Source organism: Puma concolor, chromosome A1, assembly GCF_028749965.1.
Source record: "Puma concolor isolate L17-30 chromosome A1, mPumCon1.1.hap2, whole genome shotgun sequence".
NCBI lineage: Eukaryota > Metazoa > Chordata > Mammalia > Carnivora > Felidae > Puma > Puma concolor.
In genome coordinates, this window is record NC_141667.1 from 230980531 (window position 1) to 231007800 (window position 27270).

At 39.9% G+C, this 27270-nt stretch overlaps 1 protein-coding gene across 8 annotated transcripts in view; it reads right to left on the minus strand.

The window, feature by feature from the left end:
* Nucleotides 1-27270, minus strand: part of FRY (FRY microtubule binding protein) — a 463051-nt gene that overhangs the window by 112233 nt on the left and 323548 nt on the right. For all 8 annotated transcript variants that reach the window (XM_086714061.1, XM_086714067.1, XM_086714035.1 and 5 more), the window contains 13 exons: nt 26944-27115; nt 25457-25589; nt 21900-22007; nt 13146-13404; nt 11773-11955; nt 9128-9214; nt 6683-6942; nt 6217-6406; nt 5474-5598; nt 3451-3508; nt 2279-2370; nt 1810-1982; nt 332-492 (listed from right to left, as the gene is read on the minus strand). In XM_086714061.1, coding sequence (XP_086570187.1) covers nt 332-492; nt 1810-1982; nt 2279-2370; nt 3451-3508; nt 5474-5598; nt 6217-6406; nt 6683-6942; nt 9128-9214; nt 11773-11955; nt 13146-13404; nt 21900-22007; nt 25457-25589; nt 26944-27115 — 2001 coding nt within the window. The remainder of the gene's footprint in view (nt 1-331; nt 493-1809; nt 1983-2278; nt 2371-3450; nt 3509-5473; nt 5599-6216; nt 6407-6682; nt 6943-9127; nt 9215-11772; nt 11956-13145; nt 13405-21899; nt 22008-25456; nt 25590-26943; nt 27116-27270) is intronic.

The window sequence follows — 27270 nt, forward strand, 5'->3', positions numbered from 1 at the left end:
GAAATTTATTTTTGGAAGTGTTTTAAAATGGAAGACTAAAAAGGGAATGTGGCTCTTGGTTGGTTCTGAACTTGAGGTAACATATATATCTTTTTTAGGTTGTATGTTAATGGACAAGGCAGCTACTAACAGGGTAAATAAGCAAATCTGTATGGTTCTCATACACTAGATAAAAGTAAGAGCTGGGACAAGTTTTGTATTTTGAAACCCAAACCTCAACCCAGTTGAGAAACCAACTGGAGTATTTACATATTTATACACAGCCATCTATCTATGGGGAAAGAGACCATTGGGCCAACGTAAGTCATCCACTGAGACAAAGGTGCCCTACCTTTAATGCGCAATACTGGTATCGTGTAATTTGATGATTTCTATCACTGTAGCGGTCGAGAGGGGTGAACATAATGCTGAAGGGTCCTGCCCACTGGCTAAACAAGATGAAAAGATGATGCCTCAGGCTTTGCTGGGGGAACAGAAATCTTCGGTGGTGAACTGGAGAGAAAAACAGAGTTAGGAGTTGGCTTGACTGAAAAGTATAGTGAATACACTTTATGTCACTATTATACATGATTCCTATGTTCTGAGGAAAGCAGTAATTTCATTTCCTAACTCGAGTCTTCTGTAATGAAACATGGATTTAAGAAGTCAAGCCTCATTTTCTCTCTACATGTGTGGTCTTCCTGTTCCTCACGCTGTAGTCAATGGCACCTTGTCCAGAGCGGGAAGCAGAGGAAAAAAGTGGACTCACAGACCCTGCTTTCTAATCAATGTCTAGCAAAACTGCAACCCCTTCCACTCAGTTACTGATTACATATCAAACATCCTCTCAACTGCTGCTGCCTGTGAAATACAATGTATATACTGTCTATTTTAAACAAACATATTTTAGCTGAAGAAGTAAACTGAAATCTTAATTTAGGGTCATCTAAGATGAGGAACATTGGCAAGAAAAAGGTTTTACAATCTCAAAACAATGAAAAGGTAGAAACAGTTGAGTTGTGGCTTTTTGTAATTATGTCAAAACTTTTTTTTTTAAGTTTATTCATTGAGAGAGAGAGAGAGAGAGAGAGAGAGAGAGAGAGTGCATGCAAGCAGGGGAGGGGCAGAGAGAAAGGGAGAGAGAGAATCCCAAGCAGACTCTGCACTGTCAGAGCAGAGCCCAATGTGGGGCTCGAACTCACAAACCATGAGATCATGACTGGAGCAAAATCAAAAGTCAGTCGCTTAACTGACTGAGCCACCAGGCGCTCCATATGTCACAACTTTTAATTACAGCAATTAATTTTTACACCAAACTGGCCAGCTATTTTTATTCTCCATGCTTTTATTAGATGAAAAGTTTTCATACCCATACCCACAGTTTGCTCTGTGCAAAAACCTCTCAATAATCTAATTTATTAGCTGTATAGAATGTGTTAATCGGAGAGGGAAGAGAAGGCATACTGTGGAGACGGATCACATGTTCACAGGTTAGCACAATAAGAAGAAGAAATGAAATAATTCAGCTCCCCCTGAATTATTTCCTTCCTATGAATTACATAGATTCATTTTTAGATGGGAACCAAAACAAAGAATAGAAATAATGACAAGAACAAAGCCAAATTTCATTCCTATTGTTCCCTTTCCAACTCTGTGCTGAATTACCACAATCTGTTCTTATGTGTATTTCCAAGTATTTCAAAGTAAATGAACGATCCCATCTAAGACCTGCACACAGGCCAGTAGGATTAAAGAGGAAAAGCCCAGTAATGAGAAACACAAACGGTCTGTCAGGCATGAAAGGAAATCCGCAGTGATGCATCCCTGTACCTGGAACACACTGAATCAAGTTGGCGACCATCGCACTAAAATGTGCCCGGATATCTTTAAGAATTTCAACTTCTTTATCATTTTCGGCTTCTAGAAGCATGCGGGTCAGGTCCACATATTCTAAGAACAAAGCTCCAAGGGCTAACGTATCCCGTTCCAAGGCTCCATTTGTGCTGGAATAATAAAAAAGAAATAAAGCTTTTAGATGACTGGTCTTTACATCAAAGTAGTACATGCTTCATGGAAAATAAGATTCACTGTCAGAACTCACACACTAAATTTGTTCTTGACCTATGGGCAGTATAAATCGAATATGCACAAAAACAACAATACGCTTTTTTGGACGTTTCTGAGTAAAAGTTAAAGGTAACATATTAAAAAAAACAAAAGAAAGAAAGACAGAAAGAAAAAAAAGACAAAAAGACCAGTTTGGTGAGGAGAGATCAACTCATTAGAATCTTCAGTTTACCTGTCACTTATGACACCAGCATCAGCCAGAAGCTCGAAAATTCGAAGTAGCTGTAGCCTTAACAAATCCCGCCGTTCTCGGCGTTTTTTGTTCTGTGTAGAAAAAGGTAATACCATTTATGAATGTAGGCAAAACAATAACTTTGCTTTGAGAAACTGTATTAAAGAAAGGCATAATATAGACATGACTTTTCATATTTTTGAGAGAGAAAGAGGGTACAAGCTGGGGAGGCGCAGAGAGAGAGGCAGACACAGTATCCAAAGCAGGCTCCAGGCTCCGAGCTGTTGGCACAGACCCCGATGTGGGCTTGAACCCACAAACTGAAATCATGACCTGAGTCGAAGTCAGATGCTTAACTGACTGAGCCACCCAGGTGCCCCTGGGTTTTCAATCTTCTAAACACAAAGACAAGGGTGTTTTTCTTTCTTCCAGATCCTTAGAGAAAATCTTGCTATTATAGGCTATAAAAGAAACAGATCCTAAGTGGGTCAGTAAATATTTATAAGGTGGCAACGTTGAGAACTAACCAGCCTCAGTTCCTAGATGCTTCTGGCATCTATGGAAAGACAGAGGCATGGAAACAAGAAAGGGCTAGTGGACACGAAGAATCTCACCAATTCTGGTCATTCTAAGTCACACTGCTAAAATTTTTGCTACGTCTTGTATCTTATCTACTATATGGGAAGCTTCTTTTTCCATCTTCTTCTTCTTTTTTTTTTTTTTATCCTGCTGTGTATAAATTTGTCCTTTCCAGAGTTCACTTCAGGAAAGATAATTTTGAAGAAAATCCTTCCTATGCCAGATCAAACAAATAATATTCTTGACCATTCAACTCCTCGTAAAAAATAAGCAAACCAACAAAAACATTCAATCAACTCAAACCTCCTACAAAAGAATGTAGTATTTTAACATGCACGTGACCATTTAGATTGTTTGCCTTCATGAGTTTAGAACACAGAATCTTTTAACAGAGGAACCGTATTATGCTAAATATTCAAATACTGAACAATAATAAAAATAACAGAAGTTAAAATATTAAGATTCACTATTAAAAGCGGGCTGGGTGTTTGTATTTTTTTTTTTTTTTTTTAGGGGAAACCATTAAGTACGATCTAAATTTATAACGTTGACCACATGAACGGAGGTATGAAGTATTTAAATTAAAATATTACCTCTGGTCTTCGTTCCAGGGCTTCTTTCATTAATGGATGGAGTTCTTCCACCAACTCTCTATGGAGATAAAGGTTGGCATTTGAAATTCACTATTATCGACACCAAGTTTATCACCAAATACATGCATTTAGTCCTAAACCATGTTCTTTTCTCATTTTGCTTCTGACATCAACCGCCCCCTGGCCTTTCCGTTTCTTAGTCACGTGGGGAACTGGAACTAGGTGTTGGCCTGTACTTTGTGTTACTGGTCATTATCCCAGTGTTATGTATATAATTTGGGCTCAATGCATGTCTGTTGACTTGATTCTGATTTACTGTTCTGGAAACCCTGATGTTTAAAATCCCCCTCTAAACAGTTAAACAAACAATGTATTACAAGTGGTGACTACATTCAAAGCACTTTACTAGGGGCAGTGGGGATGAAGATAAAATCGAGTCCTTCACAGAAGACATTTTCATCTTTCACCCATCCCCACAATCTCCAGTTCTCAACTAATTATTTGTGTTCTTTGGGAAATAACTTCTGAACTGCTATGTCAAGACAGACAAATTAGAAGAGCTAGCCTGTGGCTAGGTATTTTGTGTATAGTCTGTCTGTTCGATGCCTGAACACCTTGCAATATTCTGCAGTCTTCCAGTGGGATAATTTGTGCTCTTAGACATCATCCTCCAGGGAAATCCAAAGTTAGGAAGGTAAACTTTGCGGCATTCTGTGCTGAGAGACAGAACACTTGGACTCCATTTCAGATTTCTCTAGCACAGATGCTAGAATTTCTTCATCAAAGAAATGGAAATAATATTAATGACCTCCTTCAACTGCAACCATTTACTGAATATTTATTACGTACATTTTTACATTTAATCCTCTCAATAAATATGTAAGATAGATTTTATAATTATAACAATTTTTCTTTTTTTATTAGATAGATATACTTCATTTTTATTTATTATAACAGTTTTATAGGTAAGGGAACTGAGGCCCAGAGACATTAAGTCTTCCGGACCCATGTGGCTAATAAATTGCACAATCTTACCCACCCCTAGGAATACTGAGAGGGCAAGATGTACGAGAACATATGTCCTTGGGAAAGAATGTTAGTTTCTTAGGTTCTTTGGGAAAGAATGTTAGGTTATTCCAGGAATTGTTTTCTTATCTTCTTGTAGTATATCTACGTGATTCTTTGTCTTAACTAGTTAACTAGTAAGTAGTAAAAACACTGGTGAGCTGACACTCCAGTATCAGAACTCACAATTACTTTTTATGAGAATAAAATCTGACTCTATACATGAACAACGTAACAGATTTTTTTCCAATTGCCTCTAAAATGTCTCATTAATCTTTAGTTTTCGAATAGGGTCTCTGGCAGATGCTTAGAGCTTTCCCTTTTCTCTCTACATAAAAAACTTGGGAATTTTACTGGTGCTTATATGCTTAGCTCAAGTCACCAGAGACAGCCTGAACTAATATTTTATGATGACTCTTTCAAAAGGCTTTGACACTGCCTCAGATGGAACGGTTATTTGATTAAAGGTGTGAAATGAGCCAAGAATCAGAGATATGATGGTTCTATTAAGGCAGATAAAGCACCTTCTGAAAAGATCGACTAGTGTAACAGAATACCCTTGAAAGAGTTCTATCAGTGCTTAGCCTTTGAGATCTGTTGCATAAATGGCTGATGAGCAGACCTCATTGTTTTGACATGAAAGCCTCTGAACAGTCTGGCTCTCTGGCGATGGACACTGAATTACCTTCACTTACAGCTATCTAAAACCAATCTTGCAAACGAGATAAAATCTGAGATGGAAAATCAAAGCCGCAAAGGCGAAAGGGGAAAAGCGAGGCGGCGGTGAGAAACGCTGGCTACATGCACGTCAAACCATGAGGACACAAAGGAAATGGCACAAAGCCTATAAACCCCCCCAGGCACATGCCAACACGCAGACTCAAACTTGAGTTAAAAACAGGAACTACGACAACAGCAGTAGGAACGAATTTAGAGCAACTCATTGAGACTACCGTACCTGAAAACAAGGGAATTTGTTCTTCCAAATCCTAAAACTAAGGACTCTGTGATCTCAATGCCCTCTAGTCTCATCAAAGGCACCAACTGCTTTAACAGAACTCCCACCGATGGGGTGCCTATGGCCTGAAACAAGTTGATTAAAAGTGAAAAAGAGGTAACATGATAACCGATGCTTCCTTTAATCAAAGGATGATTCCATTATAACAGTTTCAAAGTACTAAACCACGTCCCAAAGCACTGCCATCATTTCAGAGAGAAAAAAAACAAAGACAGACATAAATTTTAATACAGCACCATGAATGCATTTTTTACCTGGGACACAAATCCTAAAGAATACTTTTATTATGTCTTTCTTTTTTAAAATTAAATCTACAAACCCATTCTTAACAAGATCATGTAATGAAGGCATCGTTTCAAGGAGAATACTCGGCAAGGAGTGAGAGAAATGTGGTATGCAGGGCAGGAACCAAACCTCAGGGCATAATAAATGAATAAACCTCAGGGCACTCTATGGTCTTAACCAAGTTTCTTAACTTCTCTTAATCTTCAGTTCCCCACTTGTCAGGGAGGACTAATAAATTATGCACGTCAATACTCAATGGAATTTAGAAATGTGTAGGATGAAAATCTGATCCCATACACTCCAGATGGCAGGCACAGTGCGACGTGCACTGTGAACTCTAGACAAACAAGCTAAAAAAAAACCTTACAGAATAATTCTTCTGAAGCATGTCACGTCACCTTGTTATCGTAGCTCACTGTACCATCAGGTGTGGTCGCCATTATTTCTGGAGTGGAAGCTCTTAAGTGTCCCGGGCTCATAATACTGGGTTTTGCAACTCCAAAACAAAGAATAAGGTAGTTTCTCCACAAGGTAACATAATTATCTCCACTGCCGGCGGTGCTGGTTTTCTTGGCATTAATTGGGCTACTGGAAGTACGGAGTTGAAAACAAGAGTGAAACTAAGTTCTGCATTTTAAATATCGCTTGTTAAATAAAGACCCTAGGAAGTGCCCAAACACAGTTGACCTCCCAAACAAACTAGTGCTAGGTAAGAGTTTTTGACTGGCTTTTATTCAATATTAAGAATTCTGTATTAGGAAGTGCAGAAACCAGAGAGGATTATAATATGCCAATCTTTTAGATAACATGTAAATGTAAGAGGGCAAAAATGATAAACAAAAGAGGAAAACACAGTTCTCTTACTTTGGGTCAACCAGAGGCATGACCGACTGGAGCCGAGTGAAGGCGTACGGCCAGGCGTAGCTGAGGGCTGTGGGGCAGTGTTTGGGCAAGTTCTCCTGCCGGAGGAAACTGAAGAGGCAGAGGACCCAGGGGTCTTTGACAGACTGAGCGAATATCCAGACATGGGAAGGGCTCTTCACATCGTAATGGCTATTGACCAGGACTGCATTCCACTCCACCAACCACTGCAGATCCACACTGTGGGTCAGCGGTAATGTGGCCTGTGGGTCCAAGAAGTAGGCAATGAATCAATGCTGCACTGCAAATTACACGTCCCCTCCACGGCTGGGTCTAAATGCCCCTTCGTCCACAGTGCTCTTCCTGATTACCTCCTGCGATGGGCCAAGCTTTGAATCTGAAACACCCCTTCTGCTCCTGCCACATAGGATGCCCATTTGTAGCCACTGCTGTTTCTGATGCAAGACTGAAAGCAGTTCAAGTGCAGGGCTCAAGGACACACGTCATATTTTGAACAGTTTTAATGGCACATTGCACTGTGCATTAGTACACCCAACTGCTCACCGAATATTTATTGAAAAATATATGGCCTGGGTTAAACTTGATCATGGATTTGCCATTGAAAATTCTTAAAAGTTATTAACTTCTAAGATTCACAAACGTGTTTTTAATCCCTGTCTTGGTAGTGTGGGCCTTTTAATGCCATAATCTTGTTTACCTCTACTTAGACTAAAATACCTTCCCTCTGATTTAGGGAGATGGCTGAATGCAGTCCCTTTTATGAAGGGCATTTCACTGATGGTTTTGAGGTAAGGGACCTACTTATTCTTGACCTATGATATCAAGCCAAAAAAACCAATACGTTTGAAAACTTTTTTGCTGCGTATCTCGTGCAAGTTCGTATGTGTCATTCTCTTTTAAGTCCAGAATAGTACAGTTTGGGGAAGACCACATTTCAAATAATCTGGCAGCTGTGCCCGGAGAGAAGATTGCCTTTATGACTGTCGGGCATTTAAAATGACCCGTTCTATCTGATGGGTCTACAGGTTCCCACGGGTCAGGTGCCACACTAGTAGCCTCAATGGTGAGTGGGCTTTAAGGGGGCACATCTTGAGCTTCAGAGTCAGAGAGGAGGTTCCAACAGCACCCCCACTCAGAGCTCATGACCTGGGAAGAGTCCTGAGTATCCCAGAGTCTCTGGGAGACATGAATTTATAACTTGGGAATTAGAATGCTAATCTCACCTGATCTTTTAGGTAAATTATGTGAGCTAAGGAATGTAGAAACATCTGGAACAAGGCAGGCACATTCTTCTTCTCCCCTTTCTGTGCATCTTCCTAAGTGAGGTATGGCTGCTCTAGCTACCCCTGGCTCAGGATTTTGATTCTGATAGACAGAACAAAATCACATGAACGAAATATAATCTGCTGACAAATAAGATATGTGTATATAACAATTAAACTCAACTCTTCCATTCCATGTTCAAACACATCGAATTTCGGAAAGAAGGACTATTCAATATCACGGTGAAAGTCTGTGCTGCTGGGCTTACTTGTTTGAATAATGATCATTATTACTACGACTGTAAGCAAGGACAGGGCCACTAAAAGTAAGGATCTGTGCTCAGTCTCAGAGAAAAGACCATGAAAAGCTCACAAACACCTTCAGGCTCTGTATTCATTTATAGCTATTTGTGAAAAATGTTTGTATTCGTTTATAGCTATTTGACAATAATATACAAGAGGCATCAGCAATGTGGATTCTGCAAGCGGTCCCTGATCTGCACTGCCTCTTTTCGCTATTTAGCTGAAATTAATCCAGGTCCCCTTACTGCACTATGCTGATTAAAAAAAAAAAAATCAGATAGTTAATATCAGTTTCAATTTCCCTTCAAATTTCTTCAGGAAATTAAAGTGTGCCAATATGCTCTTGAAAAAGAAAGAATCTATCTGCATGGCAGATAAGGCTGTCCTATAGTCAGAGTCCAACTAGGGTCAAGTGCCAGTCCTAATGCTTCTCTCTGTGTCACTATGCTGCTGCCCCTAAATATTTTTGTGTTTAGTACCTATGAGGGTACTAATGTTAAAGGATAATGTTAAAGGATGCTGTAAACTGTAAGGCACCATATAGAAGTTACATACAGTGTTAAGCATAATAAATAAAGAGAATTAACTTTCTTAAAGAATCCTGAGCAATTCTTCTTGAAATTGCAGTTTGCAAAATATTATCTATATTCCTGAGGCTCAAATTTTGTTTGAAATTTATCTGGATGTTTCCTCAGCTAGTATCTGAAAAGCCTGTCTTGTTTTCATAAGTACTGTTGTGTCAGTTTATTAATCTGACATAAAACCCCAGCATTCTGCCACAGCATTTTTCTTTGTCTCTCTTTGTCAGATCCAGAGCTTGTACTTAAGAACAGTTAGGAATCAGGATCAAATGTGTACTTACCGAATCTGAAACTGCTACATGAATGAAACTTTCGAGAATGGAAGAACTTAGCTGATCCATGACATCAATCATAGGTCTGTCATCGTCCTGTATGAAGGGTTGGCAGTTACTCTCCATGGGAAAATGAATCCTTCCCACCCACCCCACTGCCTTTGTTCAGTACACGAAGCAGAACAGCTTGCAAGATAGTGATAAGGGTTTTCTCATGGAAAAGTGAATGCCAAGATGGTGAAATGTGTAGATTAAATTCCCTGTGAGTCTGAGTTTAGTCTTTCAAGTTTCAGTGGAAGATAATTAGAGCTCTAACTTCACAGTGTACTGAAAAGACATATACTTGGATTTCAAAAAATCATGCGTGTACACAAGGATCTAAACAAACACTCGTGCCATACGTCATCCCTCAGAGTGTTCACGTTGTCGTTAATTTTAAGGAATGAAAGCCCCACAAGAATATGCTTTGCCAGACCACTAAAATGCTACATCCATAAGTCACTCATCAGCAAAAATAACTGATAAATTGTTGACTATGATTGAATTTTAGTTCCAAAGAAAGTGCAATGGAGACTGACCACATACTCTGCGGTATCTATGTTGTGTAAGCTATTTAGTAAGAGAAGCAAACTACAGGGTATAGGAGAGAGTATCTTATTGAAAATTCTTCTACACAAATAGCATATATACATATGTATATATATGGATATGTGTATGTTTGCCATCCTTTATTATAGAGAAGCTCAGAAATATCAAATTATTTACTTTTAAAGCCTTCAGGAAAGCCTCGGGTTGTCATTATTCATGTATGAATGAGAATGGTTTAAAAAAAAATTGTGGTTGGAAAAAAAAAAAGCACAAGCTCATAGATTGGACAGATTGGTGGTTTCAGGGTGGGTGAAATGCACGAAGGGAATCACAAGGTATAAACTTCCAGTTACAAAATAAATAAGTTATGGGGGTGTAGAGCACAGCATGGGGACTATAGCTGATGATACCATCCTGCATATTCGAAAGTTGCTAAGACAGCAGATTGTAAAAGTTCTCATCACAAGAAAAAAATTCTATAACTCTGTATGGTGACACATATTAATGCTACTTATTGTAGGGATGATTACACAATGTAAACAAATACACCTGAAACTAATATAATGTTGTATGTCAATGACACCTCAATAAAAAAATTATACAAAGCTGGGGCTGGTCCAAGAAAGTAACATATGAGGAATGTTTTTAACGCAGTCCTGGAAAAGCAGTTAAGAGCATGGGTTTTATACCTGAAACTAACGTAACAATTGTATGTCAGCTATACTTAGAAAGAACTTCGGGGGTTCTTTCTAAGAAAGGCTTCGGGGGTTTCAATTCTGGTTCTGTTGCATCCTCACTGTTGATTTTGGGTAAGGTACTGAATTTCCCTAAACCACAATTTCCGTAACTGTACACTGTGGATAATAACACTAATTCTTAGGTGATCGTGAAAGTTAAATGAGATACTATGTGTAGAGCACAACACAGTGCCAGACACATCCATGGTAATCATTGTTATCATTACTATCATAGTTAGAGACTTAACAGAGTTTTACCAAACTACAGTATGTCTTAGACATTCATTCATCAGAAACCACAGATGTCCTAAAATATATCACAAAGCTATCTGAAGAAAAGTGAACATAAAGCACTGTGATGGATTTGAAAATATTTGGTAAAGACAATGGCCATTTTGTGGGTCATAAAACCAAGATCAGTGATTTAAACCCGGAAAATGGAAAGTAGCATTTTTCGAAGAAGTATGGGACACAAAAAACTCCTTCTCCCATCGACCTAGGTACTGGGATTGGCCACCTGGGCTCACAGGCAACATGCCTTATCATTAGAACAAGGATGTAGAGCACTTGACCAAGCGTGGAGGTTAGCTGGCCGATAATGCTTAATAATAGGCTCGTTTCTCTGATCTCAGGGGACATTTTCTTACGATGGCATTTTCTACAATTACTGATGCAATTAAACAAATTTCAGTTAGCCACACTGTTTGATGCCTTGATCATTTTAAATGGAACTCATTATTTTCTCAAGTTCATTCTCTAGTATAAATGTAATAATATCTTTTTAATTTGATGTTTGCTGAACATTATTGGGAAGAATGATCTGGGGGTGTCTAGGTGGCTCAGTCAGTTAAGCGTCCGGTGTCAGCTCAGGTCATGATCTCATGGTTTGTGGGTTCGAGTCTTGCATCGGGCTCTGTGCTGACAGCTCAGAGCCGGGAGCCTGCTTCGGATTCTGTGTCTCCCTCTCTCTCCGCCCCTCCCCCACTCACGCTCTGTCTCTCTCTCTCTCTCTCTCTCTCAAAAATAAACATTTAAAAAAATTTAAAGAAAAAGAAAAATGACACATAACTGAATCTTAAAATCCTTCACTTCTTAACCAAGCACCACCTCTTACAGAATCAAGAGTGGTCTTTTTCTATTGCTCTCAGAATATATAACTCATACAGATCAAGAATGTTATTTCATAATCAAAACCCCATGACGAATCAAAAATTATTTCTTGACATGTGTGAACGGAAGGACAGAAAACAATAATGCATTATTTACAGGTTTTAATCTAAACTTCAAAAGAAAGAAATGAATTGGAAAATTCAGAAGGATAATCCATACCTCCGGTTGACCCAGGGCAACAAATAAAGCTCGAATTTCCTTGAGTATTAAAACGGACAGTTTGCGTGTGGCCACCTGGAAACTGCAGAGTAAAACCAGAGCAAAGCCTTCCACGGCGTGAAGAACACTGCAGTGGGGACCTCGCTCCGACTGAATTCGGTGGCTGGAGCCATTTGGAATTAGCTGTCATGTAATGAGAACACATTGTATATTCAGAAAAATAACAATCGAGGAAGAAGAAAGTACTCACATGCACATCTTTCGGCACATGTGACCTTGTAATATTAAAATAAATTACAGTGGCTTCTAATCAGACAGGAGTATAAATTCATTATTATTCATGACAGCACAGATCTCTTTTTTCTTTAGATCAATTGTTACTTTGAAATACCATCAACCATCTGTTACCTCTGATAAGAAATAACTTTCAAAGGCAATTAATATTAATAAGAACAAAACTGGTTCTATTCATATACTGTTGGCAATTATACCATAAATTCAGTCAAAGTGGCCTAATTTGTTTTTAGCCAGACTCCCTATAGACTTTTGGAGACCGTTCAATTGAATTTTCAAACATTTACTTCCTAATCACACTTACTTAACTTGCATTTGTGTTAGATTCTAATCTAGGTTTGTGCGTGCTTATGAGATGGGTTCTCAAAGTTTCTGAACCATGACCAAGTGGGTCTGAAACAAAAGCAAGCCAGACAACAGGGCAGATTCCACATCCGTTTCAGGTTTTCCCTTTGACAAGCACATGCAATCCTTGTTTCTCTCCCTTCTGTGTGTACAACACACAAGGAAAGAGGAATGACCTAGGATCTGGATCCTGGCTCTTCCCTCAGCGCTGTTGTGCTTCCCTGAGCCTCCGCCTTCCCCAGACTCTCAGCTGTATTCTTCCCTCGCCAGGCCCTCTCTCTGCTCATTCGATGCCAAGTCACCGCTGCCCCTGCTCTCCTGACAACACTTCTCCTCAACCTGCTCTTGATGACGTTGTCATTAATTTTTGCCATTTAGGACTGATTTGTGAAAGAATAAAGAGACCACAAGGTTGCATTTTCTTCTCTGTGGATATTGGGCAAGGCAACCAATATGTTGCAGGCTAGGAAAAACAAAACAAAACTAGTGGGCAGCTAAGAGCAATTTCTACTCCCTTAATGGTTTTGTGAATGTTAACAATTCTAACCTGATAACATATCAACCCTGAGTTTCCCGGTCACAGTTTACATGGATGGAAAAATTAAGGGCCACCCCAGGGCAGAAAGTTCCTAGGTGGCTGGAAGAAAGAACGCCGAAGTTTCTCCGAGCTGTGATGCGTTTACGTGTGTACTGTATTAGGGAATATAAATTGGTGGGAGGAGTGTGAAGATTACCTCTGAATTTCTGATCTTGCCGGCTTGTTCGTAGACTTTTCCTTGAGTTTGTGTGACCAGTTTCCACTGCGTGAGCAGCTGAAGCAGTAACTTGAGGGACGAATCAAGGAGCGTGTGGTGCATGTCATTTACTTCCCGGAGTAGGAAGTTGGTAAAGCCAAACAGTACATCTTCTCTCCAGTCTGAGAAGTCAACAAGTAAACCCTGAAGAGAGTTTTGTGCAATGTGTCGCAGTTCATCGTCCATATGAATAGACAGCCTGCAAAATGAGTCAAAAAAAATAAAGGGATTTAGTTTATTAACTTTTCTTCTAGATCTGTGATTGAACAAATACAGGTCTCTGTTTTTCCTTGTGTCTCAAAAATGGGTCGCCCCCAGGGCCCCTGGGTGGCTCAGTCGGTTAAGCATCCGACTTCAGCTCAGGTCATGATCTCAACAGCTGATGGGTTCGAGCCCCACGTCAGGCTCTGTGCTGACAGCTCGGAGCCTGGAGCCTGCTTTGGATTCTATATCTCCCTCCCTCTCTCTGCCCCTACCCCACTCACACTCTGTCTCTCCGTCTCTTAAAAAATAAATAAACATTAAAAAAAAATGGTTCACCCTTCCATATACTCTTCATTCGGCTCCCCTAATGTGGACACCTTATATGACCATGGTACCTTTATCAAAGCTAAGGAATTTACATAGGTGCAGTGCTATTAACTAAACTACAGATTTTATTCAGCTGTCCCCAGTTTTTCATTAATGTCCTTTTTTTTCTGTTTCAGGATGAAATCTAAAATATTACATGGCTTTAGGTGTATCTGAATAACTTTTTAATACATTATTGACTGTAGAATAAATTCGTATCAAACCCTGTCACTTTTAAGGATAAAACAACGGAGTACCAGAGAAGCTAAGGGACTCATCTGGAAGTTCAGTGAAAATGAGCAACTAAGGGTGAGATCAATGGTCCACAATTTTGCCCCACCGAGGGAGATGCGGTAATGTCTGGAGACATGATTGACTGTCCCAACTCAGAGAGTGCTACTGGCTGTTCTCTAGCAGTTAGAAGCTAGTGATCTGGCCAAACATGCACGGGCCAACTCCCTACAACAAAGAATTATCTAGACCAAAATGGTGACAATGTCAAGGTTGAGAAAACCCAAGTCAACCGGAGAATGTCAGGGTATTGGTGGTTTAACCTAGAGTATCATAATGATACTAAATCTTGACATTGTATTAACCATCAGTTAACGTAATGTATAGATTCTTCTATTCATTTATTTAAGACACAAATATTTTTGAGACTCTCCTGAGATGCAGACGTAACAGCCCTTAGGATATCGAGGTCAGTATGGTTGTGTCAATTGGGTAGGGTGCTTGTAGGAGCCAGGGGTGAGATGGTGTTGGAGAGGAAGCAGAGACAGCTTGGCAAAGGGTCTGTGGGCCATGCAGGGAGGCAATACAGCAGGGAAGGGGTGAGGTGTGTGTGCTCTGGAATCAGAAAGCCTGGATCAGTGTCTTGCCTCTGTCAGTTACTAGCTATGTGACCTTGTGCTAGTTACTCAATCTCCCTAAGCCTCAGAGCCTCATTTGGAAAACAGGGACAATAACTGTACTCGCATTTCATGAATTTGTTGTGAGGTTCATTACGATGACCCATGTATGGCATATGGCACCACAAGGAGGGTGTGGTAGGCACTCAGTAACTGTTAGCTATTATTATTAGAAAAAAAAACTATCTTGAAAGTTATAGGTGATATAACATGATTAGATTCACATCTGGAAAAAAACAATAGGCAGACATATGGAGGAGAAGGCTTAGAGAAGCAACCAGAGGCAGGACAGAGACCAGCTAGGAGGTCACTGCTGTGACTTAGGCAACAAGCGGTGGGGGCCTGACCCAAGGCAGAGGAGTGGTAAGGAAGGAAGACAGAGAGATCAAAGACACTGAGGGGATCATATTTCTAAGGACTCAGCAGCCTGGAGGCATTTAGTGTGGGAGAAGAAAATGGTTAAGTCACTGAGAGCGCCCCCAAATGGTCGATATTCTCCTCAATGAAAGGGAGGAAACGCTGGGACCCAGAGTGGTTAAGGAACTTCCTCAAAGTCCAGGATTCCAATCTAGCACATCTAACCCTTAATCCGGTTTTCTGCAAAAAAACCAAGTCTGGTACAGTTGTATATTTTTGAATAAACATGGTTTCAAAAATTCGATAAGCAAACACCTTTCATATTCTGTAAAGCATAAAGCACACTAATTGGTCCAAATTTGACAATATAAACCAGGCAAAAGCTTGTTAATGAGCAGATATATACCAAGTCAGGGAAAATGTATTTCCTGTTCCAAAAGCAAGTGACGTTCTACAAAGACGCTGGAAAGGAAGATCTAAGCTATTTCTTCCGGTTAGACTTGCCCCACTCAGTCTACAGTTCTTTTTTTTTTAATTTTTTTTTTTTCAACGTTTATTTATTTTATTTTTGGGACAGAGAGAGACAGAGCATGAACGGGGGAGGGGCAGAGAGAGAGGGAGACACAGAATCGGAAACAGGCTCCAGGCTCTGAGCCATCAGCCCAGAGCCCGACGCGGGGCTCGAACTCCCGGACCGCGAGATCGTGACCTGGCTGAAGTCGGACGCTTAACCGACTGCGCCACCCAGGCGCCCCAGTCTACAGTTCTTAAGGAGGTCAGTGACTGAAAGAAAACAAAGATGCCCTTACCCTGAGCTTCCAGTTGAGGACTGGCCAAACTTACAAACTTTCTTTGTAAGACAAAGAAAGAACTTACAAACTTTCTTTGTATTTTAATCAGCAGCTTATTAAGTGTAATCTGTAACACATAATATCTGAGTTAAAGCTGGAGTTAAGGGCCTGAGGCCCCCCTCATATGGGAAGAAACATTACTCTATAAGCACCCCTGAGTCATTCTGCAGCCCATGGTTTAAAAAAACATTAGTTTATAAAACAACAATTGAAGTCATCTTCCCATCTTAAGTTCATGATTCCTATTTATTGTATTTACACTATCTATGGTCCTGAATGTTTGAAAGATTAAGCTTCTGCAAATGACAAGCCACCTTTACGATGGGAAAAACAGGCACTCAGTAAACATTAACTGATGGTAACGTGCCAGTGCAGAGGTCCTGGAGGCCCCTCTTTCAGTGATCCAGAGGGGCTGAGCCGTGTGATCATGAGGGCATGGGCTGCTCCCACAGACCGTTATTGAATAAGTAAGGGTGTGGCTTAAAAGGGGAAAAATCAGAACCTAAGCAAGGCCACCTTCTTGGTTGGTCAGACCAGATAAATGACTTTTAATGGAAAACACTTTCATAAAGGTGAGCTCAGCTTCACATGGGGTCAGCTTAGTACTTTTGAATAACCTTGTTGTGTTAGAGGTACACGAATGAAAAGGGAGTGATTCCAAGTTCACAGACTATATCCAGAAGAAAAAGATCCATTAGGAGAAACAGCCCCTTCTAAACTATGGCAGGAAAAACAAAAGGTTATTAGGAAAAGGTGAGGTACCTGTTGCCCTATAACGTCAAGGGCAGCAGAGGGAAAGATGGTATTATTTATTATTTATTTTTTAAAAATGTTTGTTTATTTTTGAGAGAGAGCGCAAGAGGGGCAGAGAGAATGGGAGGGAGACAGAGGATCCAAAGCAGGCTCCACGCTGTCAGTGCACAGCCTGACGCAAGGCTTGGACTCAAAAACCATGAGCTCATGACCTGAGTCAAAGTCAGATGCTTAACCCACTGAGCCATCCAGGTGCCCTAGAAAGATGGTTTTAAAGAGATGCCCAGGAAACCATGGTTTCCAAAAGTAGTAATTTGCCGACAGGTGGGTGGTTAGCCTTTGTAATAATTGCCAGAAGTGGCTGGAATTTCCTCTCTGCAGGTGTTAAACAATGAACCTGCAACTATTTACGGTGCTCCGAATTGCATCTCAATGAAAAGAAATTAAAATTAAAGACATAAGATTAAGTGGTTTATTGAGGCAATACATGCAATTGAGACAATAGTTCTCAGATACTCAAAACAACTAGCCACCTTGCACTATACAGACACATACTGAAAGGTGAATAAAAAATGGTATATGATAAATATTTTTCAAGCACCACAGAAGATTGTGAAACTGTGTACACATTACCTCATCAATCTCCACAGGTTATAAGGAAACACTGCATAAAAAGTGTTTATCTGTCATTTTGCATCAAACCAATGACATGTGTCACTGCCATTTGGCTTTAGGAAAATTCTGTACATCGGGCAACTGATTTTACTCTTCTGAAGTCCAAATCTCCTTCTCTGAAAATAGGACTAAATATGTGCCCAGCTTTCCTTAACATAATGTGTCTGAAAATGCATTGTACATCATGGCATAATCTTTTATGCAAATGCAAAAATGCCTAAAAATAATAACTCACATTTGCTGAGAGTTTACTGTGTTCTAGGCACTATGTGAAGTGATTTATATGCATTATTTGATTCTAACAACCTTATGACAAATTATTCGAAGGGAAAGGTAGACCATGAAAGCAACCCCTTAGTGCATAAGCCATGCTGTGGGAAGTGAGAGAGGACAGAAGCCTGTATGCCATTGGGGGAAAGGTCCTTCCTGTGGTCAAGGGACAGAGCAGGAAACATCTGGGAGAACAGTTAAGAGAAAAATGATGCCCATGGCCAAGGACACAAGTAAGTTCCCCTGCTATGTGGAGAATCCCAGGGGTACCCAGATAGCTGGGAAGGGCAGGCTTTGTGAGCGCAGGAAGGAAATTCTCCCCAGGGATCTTATCATGATGTCAGGACAGCCAGCGTGGCTTCCATGGAGCCCAACTGGAAAGATTCTTCACACAGCCATTATAAGTGGGCTGAGGGATACACATAAAATCAGAAACGTAGTAGCTTGGGGAAAGGGGTTTGCCAGTTCATTCCATACACCATTGTCCTGCTAAACACACTACTGTTAGTCTGAAATTAGAGTGTCTGTGGTAATGTAGTCATTACCTGAAATGCTGGCAAGGGGCTCTGGGGACAGTCACGTGGGACATATCCTTGAAACTCCTTATTCAGGGAACTGAGCTTGGGCAGGTCAAGGGGCGAACAGGGAACTGGAAGGAACGTTGGTCTTATTTTGCTAGTTTTAAAGAAAAGCAAGTTTTTCTCCAGTAACAACGTACCATGGATGCGACCACGAAGTAGCTAAACTAAAAGGTCTCATACCTCTCTGACTAGACTGTATATTGTCTCAAGAGTCAACTCAGTCCCAATGCGATTGACGATGGGGGAATAAAGTAACTATAGACGTGAAACCCACATTTATTGCTATTGAATTTCTTCATTTTGTCCCTTGACCCTCCCTCAAGGAGGTCTGAAGGGGCTCATTTGCTCATAGGTTAACAGGACCCGGTGTGTAGGTCGAGCACTCCAAGTTATCCTTCCGTTGAGGAGAATAGCCTCCGGCTTCTTTTAAAGTTTATGAAAAAGGTCTCTTCACAGGCTTCCCATATAAGTCCAGTCATTTTCCTGATTTCTAAGACTTGAACTCTCAAGAATGTTTATTTGCTCTTTCCCCTCATAAAAACAGTACCCATTGCTTTGGGCTTTGTAAGAATGTACGTAATAATAAACACGACGCGCCATAAATAGCACTGACATTCCAACCATGTCTAAGAGAATTCCCTTCTGGCACGCCTGGCACCATGGTCAGCAGAATTCAGGCGTCCCTGGATTCAGTGATCAGAGTGATTCCAGAGGTAAGAGTCCACCCTACAGAGTCACGGCAAAATAGATTCAGAGAGTGTATCTGAACGCTGCATGACATTTCAAAAACTTTGTATTCCAAAGGCCTTAGCGCGTGTAATCTTCAGCAATTAGAACTTCACTGACACCAGTGAACTTTCCTTCTGCTTCAATCGAACTGAAAACTGCCTTTTCCCTGCTGACACATTTTCCCTTGGGTGCACCAAAGCGCTCGTCTATGACATTTAGCCTTCTCAACAGCCTTATGAGATAGGCGGTATTATTCCAGTTTCATCCAAGGCAAAAAGGCCGAGGGGTTACATAATTTGTCTAGATCACATGGTTAGTGAAATTGCAAAAGCAGGATTGCAAAATCCAGGGTTTTCCTGTGATTCCATTTCGCTCCCATTTTTTTGGTACTTCTTCCAAATCTCTCAGATGGTGGTCTCTCGCTCTCTGGTGGTTCACAGGCCATGACAAGCGGTCCTCTGTCCCCCGATTTCTCACTGCCACATCCAGCCCTTCCGCTCGGCAACCCCTCCTCTGTGCTAACACTTGACTCCTACTCACTCACGTCCTCCAGTGCTGTCCCTGGCATACCGACCGGCTGCTCACATACCTTTCGGGGTAACCTTGGCACCTGGCGCCTGCTTCAGAGCTTTTCTTTACCCTCAGTCTTTGCCATCATCGTGGGATACTCAAATATTAACAGTATTTGAGTCTCTTATTCCTCAGCTTCCCTTATCCCCAAACCACCATGCTTATTATTCTTTGGGATTCTACCCTTTGTTCCTCCTTGGATCTTCTCACCCAGAGCTGGAAGCCCCTCTTTGATCCAGGCTTATTTTTCCTTCCTTTCTACTGCTTCCCTGCTTCCAACAAATGTGCTCTTTGTTCACATTCTGGTTGTTAAGCTGCGGCAAAAGCCTAGGCTGTACCTTTTTTTTTAACGTTATAATCTTCCTAAAATAGGTCCTAAACATGGAATGGAAGAAAGAAGGGCACGTGGTGTGGAGGTTGCTGATTACAGGAAAGAAGAGGTTATGGGTAGCAGTGACCAAAGCCAGCTAGGAGGGTGGATGGCTTTGGCCAATGAGCACCAGGGCTTGCGACAGTGGTTTTCAAAGTAATAGATCTTCAGTCAGTCTCACAATCCAGCACCATCCTGTGGTAGTGGTGACTGGCAGAAGGAAAGGGGGCAGTTTTGTCTATGGTTGGAAGACAGTAGGCTACAAAAGATATTAACTAATGGCAAGGTGCGAACAACAGGAGTCCATATTGGCCCTCCAGAGGAGAGGGCGTGATGACCACAATAACCAGGAACATGGTGCTCTGTGGAGATACTCTGAAGCTATGGGATAGCCACTGGTGGTCTGCAGTCATGTGGGATGAGGGCTTGGGTTACTTTACTTGATACTGATGAGAAGGGTGCTCTCCAAGGGTTAGTGAATGTGGGTAAATGGGGGTCATGTGTAATGCATCTTTAATTCAGTCAGGGTTAGTATTTGTTAAATTATTTTTTGTTAACTTTATTTATTTTTGAGAGACAGAGAGTACAAGTGGGGGAGGAGCAGAGAGAGAGAGGGAGACACAGAATCCGAAGCAGGCTCCAGGCTCCGAGCTGTCCGCACAGAGCCCGACGCGGGGCCCGAACCCACACACTGCGAGATCATGACCTGAGCCGAAGTTGGACACCTAACCGACCGAGCCACCCAGGCGCCCCAGTCAGTGTTAGTATTTGTTATCCTCCTCTGGGCTTTCCTCTGTGCCACCATTATCAGATTAACCAGACTAAACTAATATTTTTTATAACATTATTCTCACTTAAAACTCCATTGGTCCAAATTCCTCAGCTAACAGTAAAGATTATCTAAAAATTTACCACTCCAGTCTTATTTCTCTGCCTTTTAATCATTGTCTTTTATATTCCTTTTTCTTTATTTTTTCAAGTCAAGGAGGACTTGTGTTCTTTATCACCCCACTCCCTTCATGCACCCCATTCCTAATGATTTCACATTCTAAATTGCTTTTAAGTAACGTCACTTTTGATTTTTAATTTAAAGGCACATAAGTGTCAACTAGGGCTTCAGATCAACATGTGGAAATTATGCTTATTTAAATGTATCAACATAATTTCACTCAAAGCAAATTCACTTGAGGTTCTACTTGGACTGAGCATTCTTATGGACAAATGTTGGGAGGGTGATAAATATATGGTTTGGGGCAGATTTCTGAAGCGCTAAAATTAGCTAAGCACTTTGGCTCCTGAGAGGTCTGTGGGCCTCAGACTGGGAATCAGACCCTGAATGAACTCTTCTCCAGGAAGACCCACCTCCCCATTCCCCAGGCCTACCTCTGTGCCTTTCTGTCGTCACTCTGTTTATCGTTCTGGGTTCTGTGTCAAGTTTCACCTTCTCCCAGAACTGATTTGCTGACTTCCTTTGTCCCCAGTAATCCCCGTGCCCACTGAACTCACGTGTCACACTTCAGGTGCTATTTTTTTTTTTTTTTTAAATAATTAACTTTTATTATTATTTTTTAACATTTATTTATTTTTGAGACAGAGAGAGACAGAGCATGAACGGGGGGAGGGCCAGAGAGAGAGGGAGACACAGAATCTGAAGCAGGCTCCAGGCTCTGAGCTGTCAGCACAGAGCCTGATGCGGGGCTCAAACTCATGGACCGTGAGATCGTGACCTGAGCGAAGTCGGACGCTCAACCGACTGAGCCACCCAGGCGCCCCACTTCAGGTGCTATTAATGTGCACAATTTCAGGCCTTGGATAGTTGGTTACCTTATGTACTTATGTATTTGCTTCTAATTTGGATGTGAAGCCCCTTGAATAGGAGGGAAAAAGGCAAAAAACATTTCTTTATTCCCCCTTGCCTATACATAGTACCCAGAATAATGCCTCATTTAGTAAAATCTGTCAATTTTTTAATAATCATTCTTTTTGCTGTTGTCGTTAAGAATCATGACAAAGGATTATAATCAATTGGATCAAATAAACCCACTGCAGCTCTCACTTACCTAGCCAGCAAGTCAATAAGTTCAAGTTTTGACATGCCATCAGGAAGGAGTCGAGGGATAGCAGCAACACAGGTCCTGAAAAGATCTATTTTTGGCTTTCTCTCACCCCTAGAATTTGAAAACAAACACGGGTCAAAGGCTACAAAAAGTTAAAAAAAGAATCAATCCAATCTGTGAAAAAGGACTAGAATCCAGGCCTTCTGAATCACTGCCTGGTATTTACTGCACATTTTTCTCAAAAGTTTTTGACCTTTATAGCTTGGCCTGTTCTAAGGGAACTCAGAAAGATTTAAACGTTGGAGGTATATATCTAAAAGGACAAATGCCAATGTCAACAGCATTCTGCCATTGAGTCTGCCATTCAGTTGGGTTCCATGGGGTTTGGTCCCTGTGGACTGCATTTAAACCACTGAATTCGCTAACATGCCTAAATGCATCAGCGTGTAAAAAGCACACTGCACTCATTCCTACATTCAGCATTTAAAAATGGGATTTTAGTGTGTACAAGGCATAGTGCCTCTAACAAGCACAACATCTGGAAGCTTGTCTCTCTAGCAAGTTATATTTCTCTTCTGGAGTCCCCACTGTCATTTAAAAAAAATTAAGTGCTTCTAAAAATAAGCCTTTCATAATGTCAGGTAAACTCCTGAATTCTATATGGTTGTGCATCCAATTCTGATTTGTAAAATTACACTGATGAGCCTGACCTCTATGGAGATTCCTTCCCTCTTTTTATTGCCTTGACAATATGAATGCTTAAAGATAATTAGTGTCTTCTATATTCTGCTGTAAAATCTGAAGGAACGCTAAATTTTGTGAAAAATTATTTCAATTTTGAGTTGCTTAAATAGGTAACTGATTCTTAACCACATATTTTGCCAATAACCTTTATGAAAAAACTCAACCACCCATCAAATCCTTCAAAAAACCTAAGTGATAAAATATAACAACATACTTAAATTCTGATAATTCAGTCTTCTGAGAATAAATATAAAACTGTCATGAAATTAGTGCTATTGTAGGACACAGAGACAATGATGAAAGTGCAAAGTAGCATAAAGTCATTCTTTTTTGGAATATTAACTGCGGTCAGAACAGAAATGCAGCAGGCAGGATCCTCCCTGTCTATAATCAGACAGAAATTCTGCTCTGTGACATTACTTTTTTGCACGGCTTTGTTTAGGTCTGTCAAGAGTGAATACAAAACTGTTTATGTGGAAAATAAAACACAAATATGTTGACTTCACAAATGCTCTGCTTTTGCAGAAAGTTATAGGATTGTTTTCTCTCCTTTTCCATAGTCCTTTCTGCATAGTCCTCCTTGTACGAGGACTGGAGAAGGAGCCATTGCACAGTGGGTTTTAATCAACTGAAGGGAGGAGGAGTCTTCAAGTGCCATCCTCAATAACTGTACAGAGTTAGAGCTTAGTGATGGCTCCTGATCATTGGCAACACGGTGAGTTGTTTAAATAGCTCTTCTGGCTTGCTCACCAGATGTTTTCAACAGCTGGGATTATTTTCCTATCTGTTGGAAAACAGATGACCCTGCTGGCCTGAAGTATAAGGCAGATTCCACGAGGCCTCCAAGCTGATAAAAGAAGCCCAGATTAGAAACTCTAATGGGTACATGATTTCCTTCTACTACTGCAGTCCTTGCTTTCTGGGCTTTTATAGGAAGCAAGTGAACTTCCCCCTCTCCCCATAACATAATTTTTATTAATAGGTATTATTATTGTCTTCTAGCATGTACCACAAAAGGGATGAGGAACGGGAATGGAGCAAATAGAATGCTTAATGTTCAAGTTCATATCCTAAGCAGAACGTGGCAAAGTGGAGGATTGCATATCAACCGCAATGATGGTTTCTGTTAGTGTGGTGTGGACCTTCCCTGTCTTGTCCTAAATGCTTATGTTTCCCTAGTGTTTCTCTTTGTCTTCTGGAAATGTGGCAACGAATTATTTCCTACTCCAGGATCTGCCTCAAAATGTAGCATAGAAAGTATTCCCAGCCTGTTTTGGGGTCTTATGATGACTGAATAGGCAAAGTAAAGAATCATCTTAGAAAAAGTTTAAGGTATTGGTTAAAATACAAACAAAATGTTTACAGTTACATTTAAACCTGTGCCTTTTTATGGTTTTGAATATACCATTTTGGTCCTGACCCTATCTTAGGATCTCTTGATTATCAATAGTTTTCCTTTACAAGTTTTTCTTTACTGTTTTTCAGGCAAACAACCATATGGCAGAAGTTTTAGAAACACGTCTTTTATCTTCTACATTATCAATTGAAAATTGCTTCAATATGTTAAAAAAGAATGTACTAATGAGGTTAAAGGTTGACAATCTGGCCATTTGTGAGGGTGGAACCGGAGCTGGAGACAATACATTTGATGTTATTCATCTTGGTCAATTTTAATTTTTGTGATCATTTAGGGTGAAATCTAAAGCAACGTGATCATTTAAAACAAATGACTGGCAAGCTGCAGGATAATATGCATTGTATAATCCCATTTTTGTACGACAAATACATATATGCATATATTTGTGTCGACGTAAGGAAAGTTCCTAAAGGCATCACGCTGAGTCAAGCAATGGTCGTAGATTTCAAGTGGAGCTCTGAGGAGGAGGTTTTAATTTTAACTTTAGATACTCCCAACTATGTATTTAGAATAATTCTGTATGTTTTACTTTGTCTTATCATGTATTGTTTTGTTTTGTCATACTTCATTTTTGAGGTGCCTGCCATTGCAATAAAAATACACACCCACAACATGAATTTCCCTGTATAGGTAACAGTTTTCCAACACACTGTGGTGTTTGGAACTGGAAATGCTGAGGAACAAAGGAAACTTTCCCGGTTATATTTTTGGAAACTTATGCCACAGGTGCCACGTATAATTTAATTCACAGTCCAACAACAAAGTCTGAACTTTCTTGAAGTGTGAAGTTATAGCCTAATCCTAGTTCCTGCCGTAACGAATCAAAAGCAGCAAATACAAGTTGCATGAGTTTCTTCTGCAGAGCTCTAATTACAAAGCTGCATCTTAGATTTGGGCTGAGCACATTGGATTTCAAATGAAGAGTTACATTCACAACTATAAATTATTCTTCTAAGATTCAGTATTTCTATGACACAGTCGCATAGAGACTATTAGGCACATGGAACGCTCACGGTTCAGGAACAATCACTAGAAACAAGTGAATTTGAAATTTATAAAGATGGAATGTCTGTAAACTGGTGATGTCACTCTGGCACGCAGGCTGTGACAGAGCTAGCTTGGGAGCAACTTGTGGACCACTGAGAGTCTTGGCCTCCCGTTTCTAACTTACTGGCCTAAGGACACTCAAAATATAACTGAAATAGATCAATCTCAGGTTTGACCATATTTTCAGAGTTAGTCAAATATCGTCAAGGTACGTTTTTACTATCCTTGGCACTTCTCAGAACTCTAATGCTAGGAAGAGGAGAACAAAATAGTGAATAAATGGGAAAAATCTCTGCTGGTACATTTTGGCTAATTAATCCTTCACTGAAAACTTAGTCCTCACTCTACTCACGTGATCATGTCTTCAGGTTCTTTGTTTAGCATCTGAACATTCGTTAGCATCATACACCTTCCCACTTCTTTATCGAGGTGCCTTAAAATGTTGTCCACAGCTTTTCGTACTTGGGAGTAATACAAGGACATTCCTGGAAAACGTGCATTATAGTTACATCTTTGACTAAATCCATCAAGGAATGAAATCCTAGTTTGTTCCTCCCCTATGACATGTTTTTACTGAAGACCATCTATGGGTCAATGACTTCATTAAGCAGATTCCAATTCAATCTAATTTCTGTAGAATGCTTGGTATAGTGTCCTGAACTTGGTAGGTGTTCACCGAATAATCACTTAAATTTAATAAACAGGAATTCTCATACTTCAAAGGGAAATATTTTCCCGAAGAGTTAAAATAAAAAGGAAATAGGTAGCTTTGCTTTAGAATTTTTATCTTTTTGGTTAGTACAAGAAAATTCACCATCATTACTGATGATGTGAATAAAGAATAATTGTTATTTGGGGTTGGGATTTTAATAAGTTTACTGTTCTCTGAAATATATGTGTAGATTTTTTAGTAAAATAAACAAAAATGGCTTTACATCACAAATTTTAAAATGAAGTAAAACCTATTTTAGCTATAGTATTTTTACTGTTCTCATTAAATATAGTGTCAATGTTCTACAGTGGAAGTCAAATATATGTAGCCTATGTGTATTTCATGCATGTATATGCATTTTATATATTTATGTATATAAAACAAATGAAAAGCAAATTGATTTGCATTTAAAATTTGTACCTTAATGAAATAATTATTAATGATTATTTTTCATACATCTTTCTGAACTCATTTGAGCATTTCCTAATTAAAGATAAACATTTGAAGCAAAAAGTCTCCTCAAATTTCCCTCAGATCTTTGACAGAGGAATTATTTTAACAAAGTTTGTAGGTTTCTAAATTCAAGTATTCAACAAGAAAGAAACAAATGCAAAAAATCACCTCTTTGGATTAAGATAGCTAAATTAAAAAGACAATAGTCTCATGTAGGCTAAACCCACAATATGACCTGGCATGTGTGGGATGTGGAATGTTTAAAACAGGGATTTAACTAATTTTACTGAAAAAAAAAAAAAAGAAGGAAAGGAAGTATAAAAATGAACTAACAAATGAATATTTATATGGTTGCTTTTTAAACAGGATATCTACCAAAGGACACAGATGTCTCAGAAATTTACTGTAAAATGTAGATAATCAATATTAGAAGTTTGAAAAGACCGTAGATAAAAGTCTAACATTTAAATGGCAAAATGTTTACCAGGAAGTTCCAGAAAGTTTAAAGGGCAGTAAAACAAAGCACAGCATGAATCATTCAAAACAATTAATGTTGGAATGTTACAGCTACTTGTATAAAAATGTTTTAACAGTGTACCTCACTGAGGGTAAGTATCCAATGGTCATTAGAAGGGCTTACCAAGGCCCACCTCTAACACATCTCTGAGACCCACCTATCATTTTGGCTTCTTCTTCAGTTAGCGTTTTACTCAAATATGTTTTCTTCACTCTCAATGTGTTTCCTGAAGGGAGAACAGCTCCTGTCACCGGCATGGGGGGTTCACCGTCTTTCTGCTGCAAGCTGTCGGCTATTACTAAGAATGCCCGTAAACCAATGTTCATTCTCTGTAAGAGATAATGTGTTCATAATAAAAAGAAAAACCCAATTATTGTAGTGGAATTAAACCATCAGCCTTTGAGAGAAGTCAGCATGGCTTGCTATCTAGATTAGTATGAGAAAGTAATTTAAAAGGCACAAGAATTTAGGCCAAACCTATGAA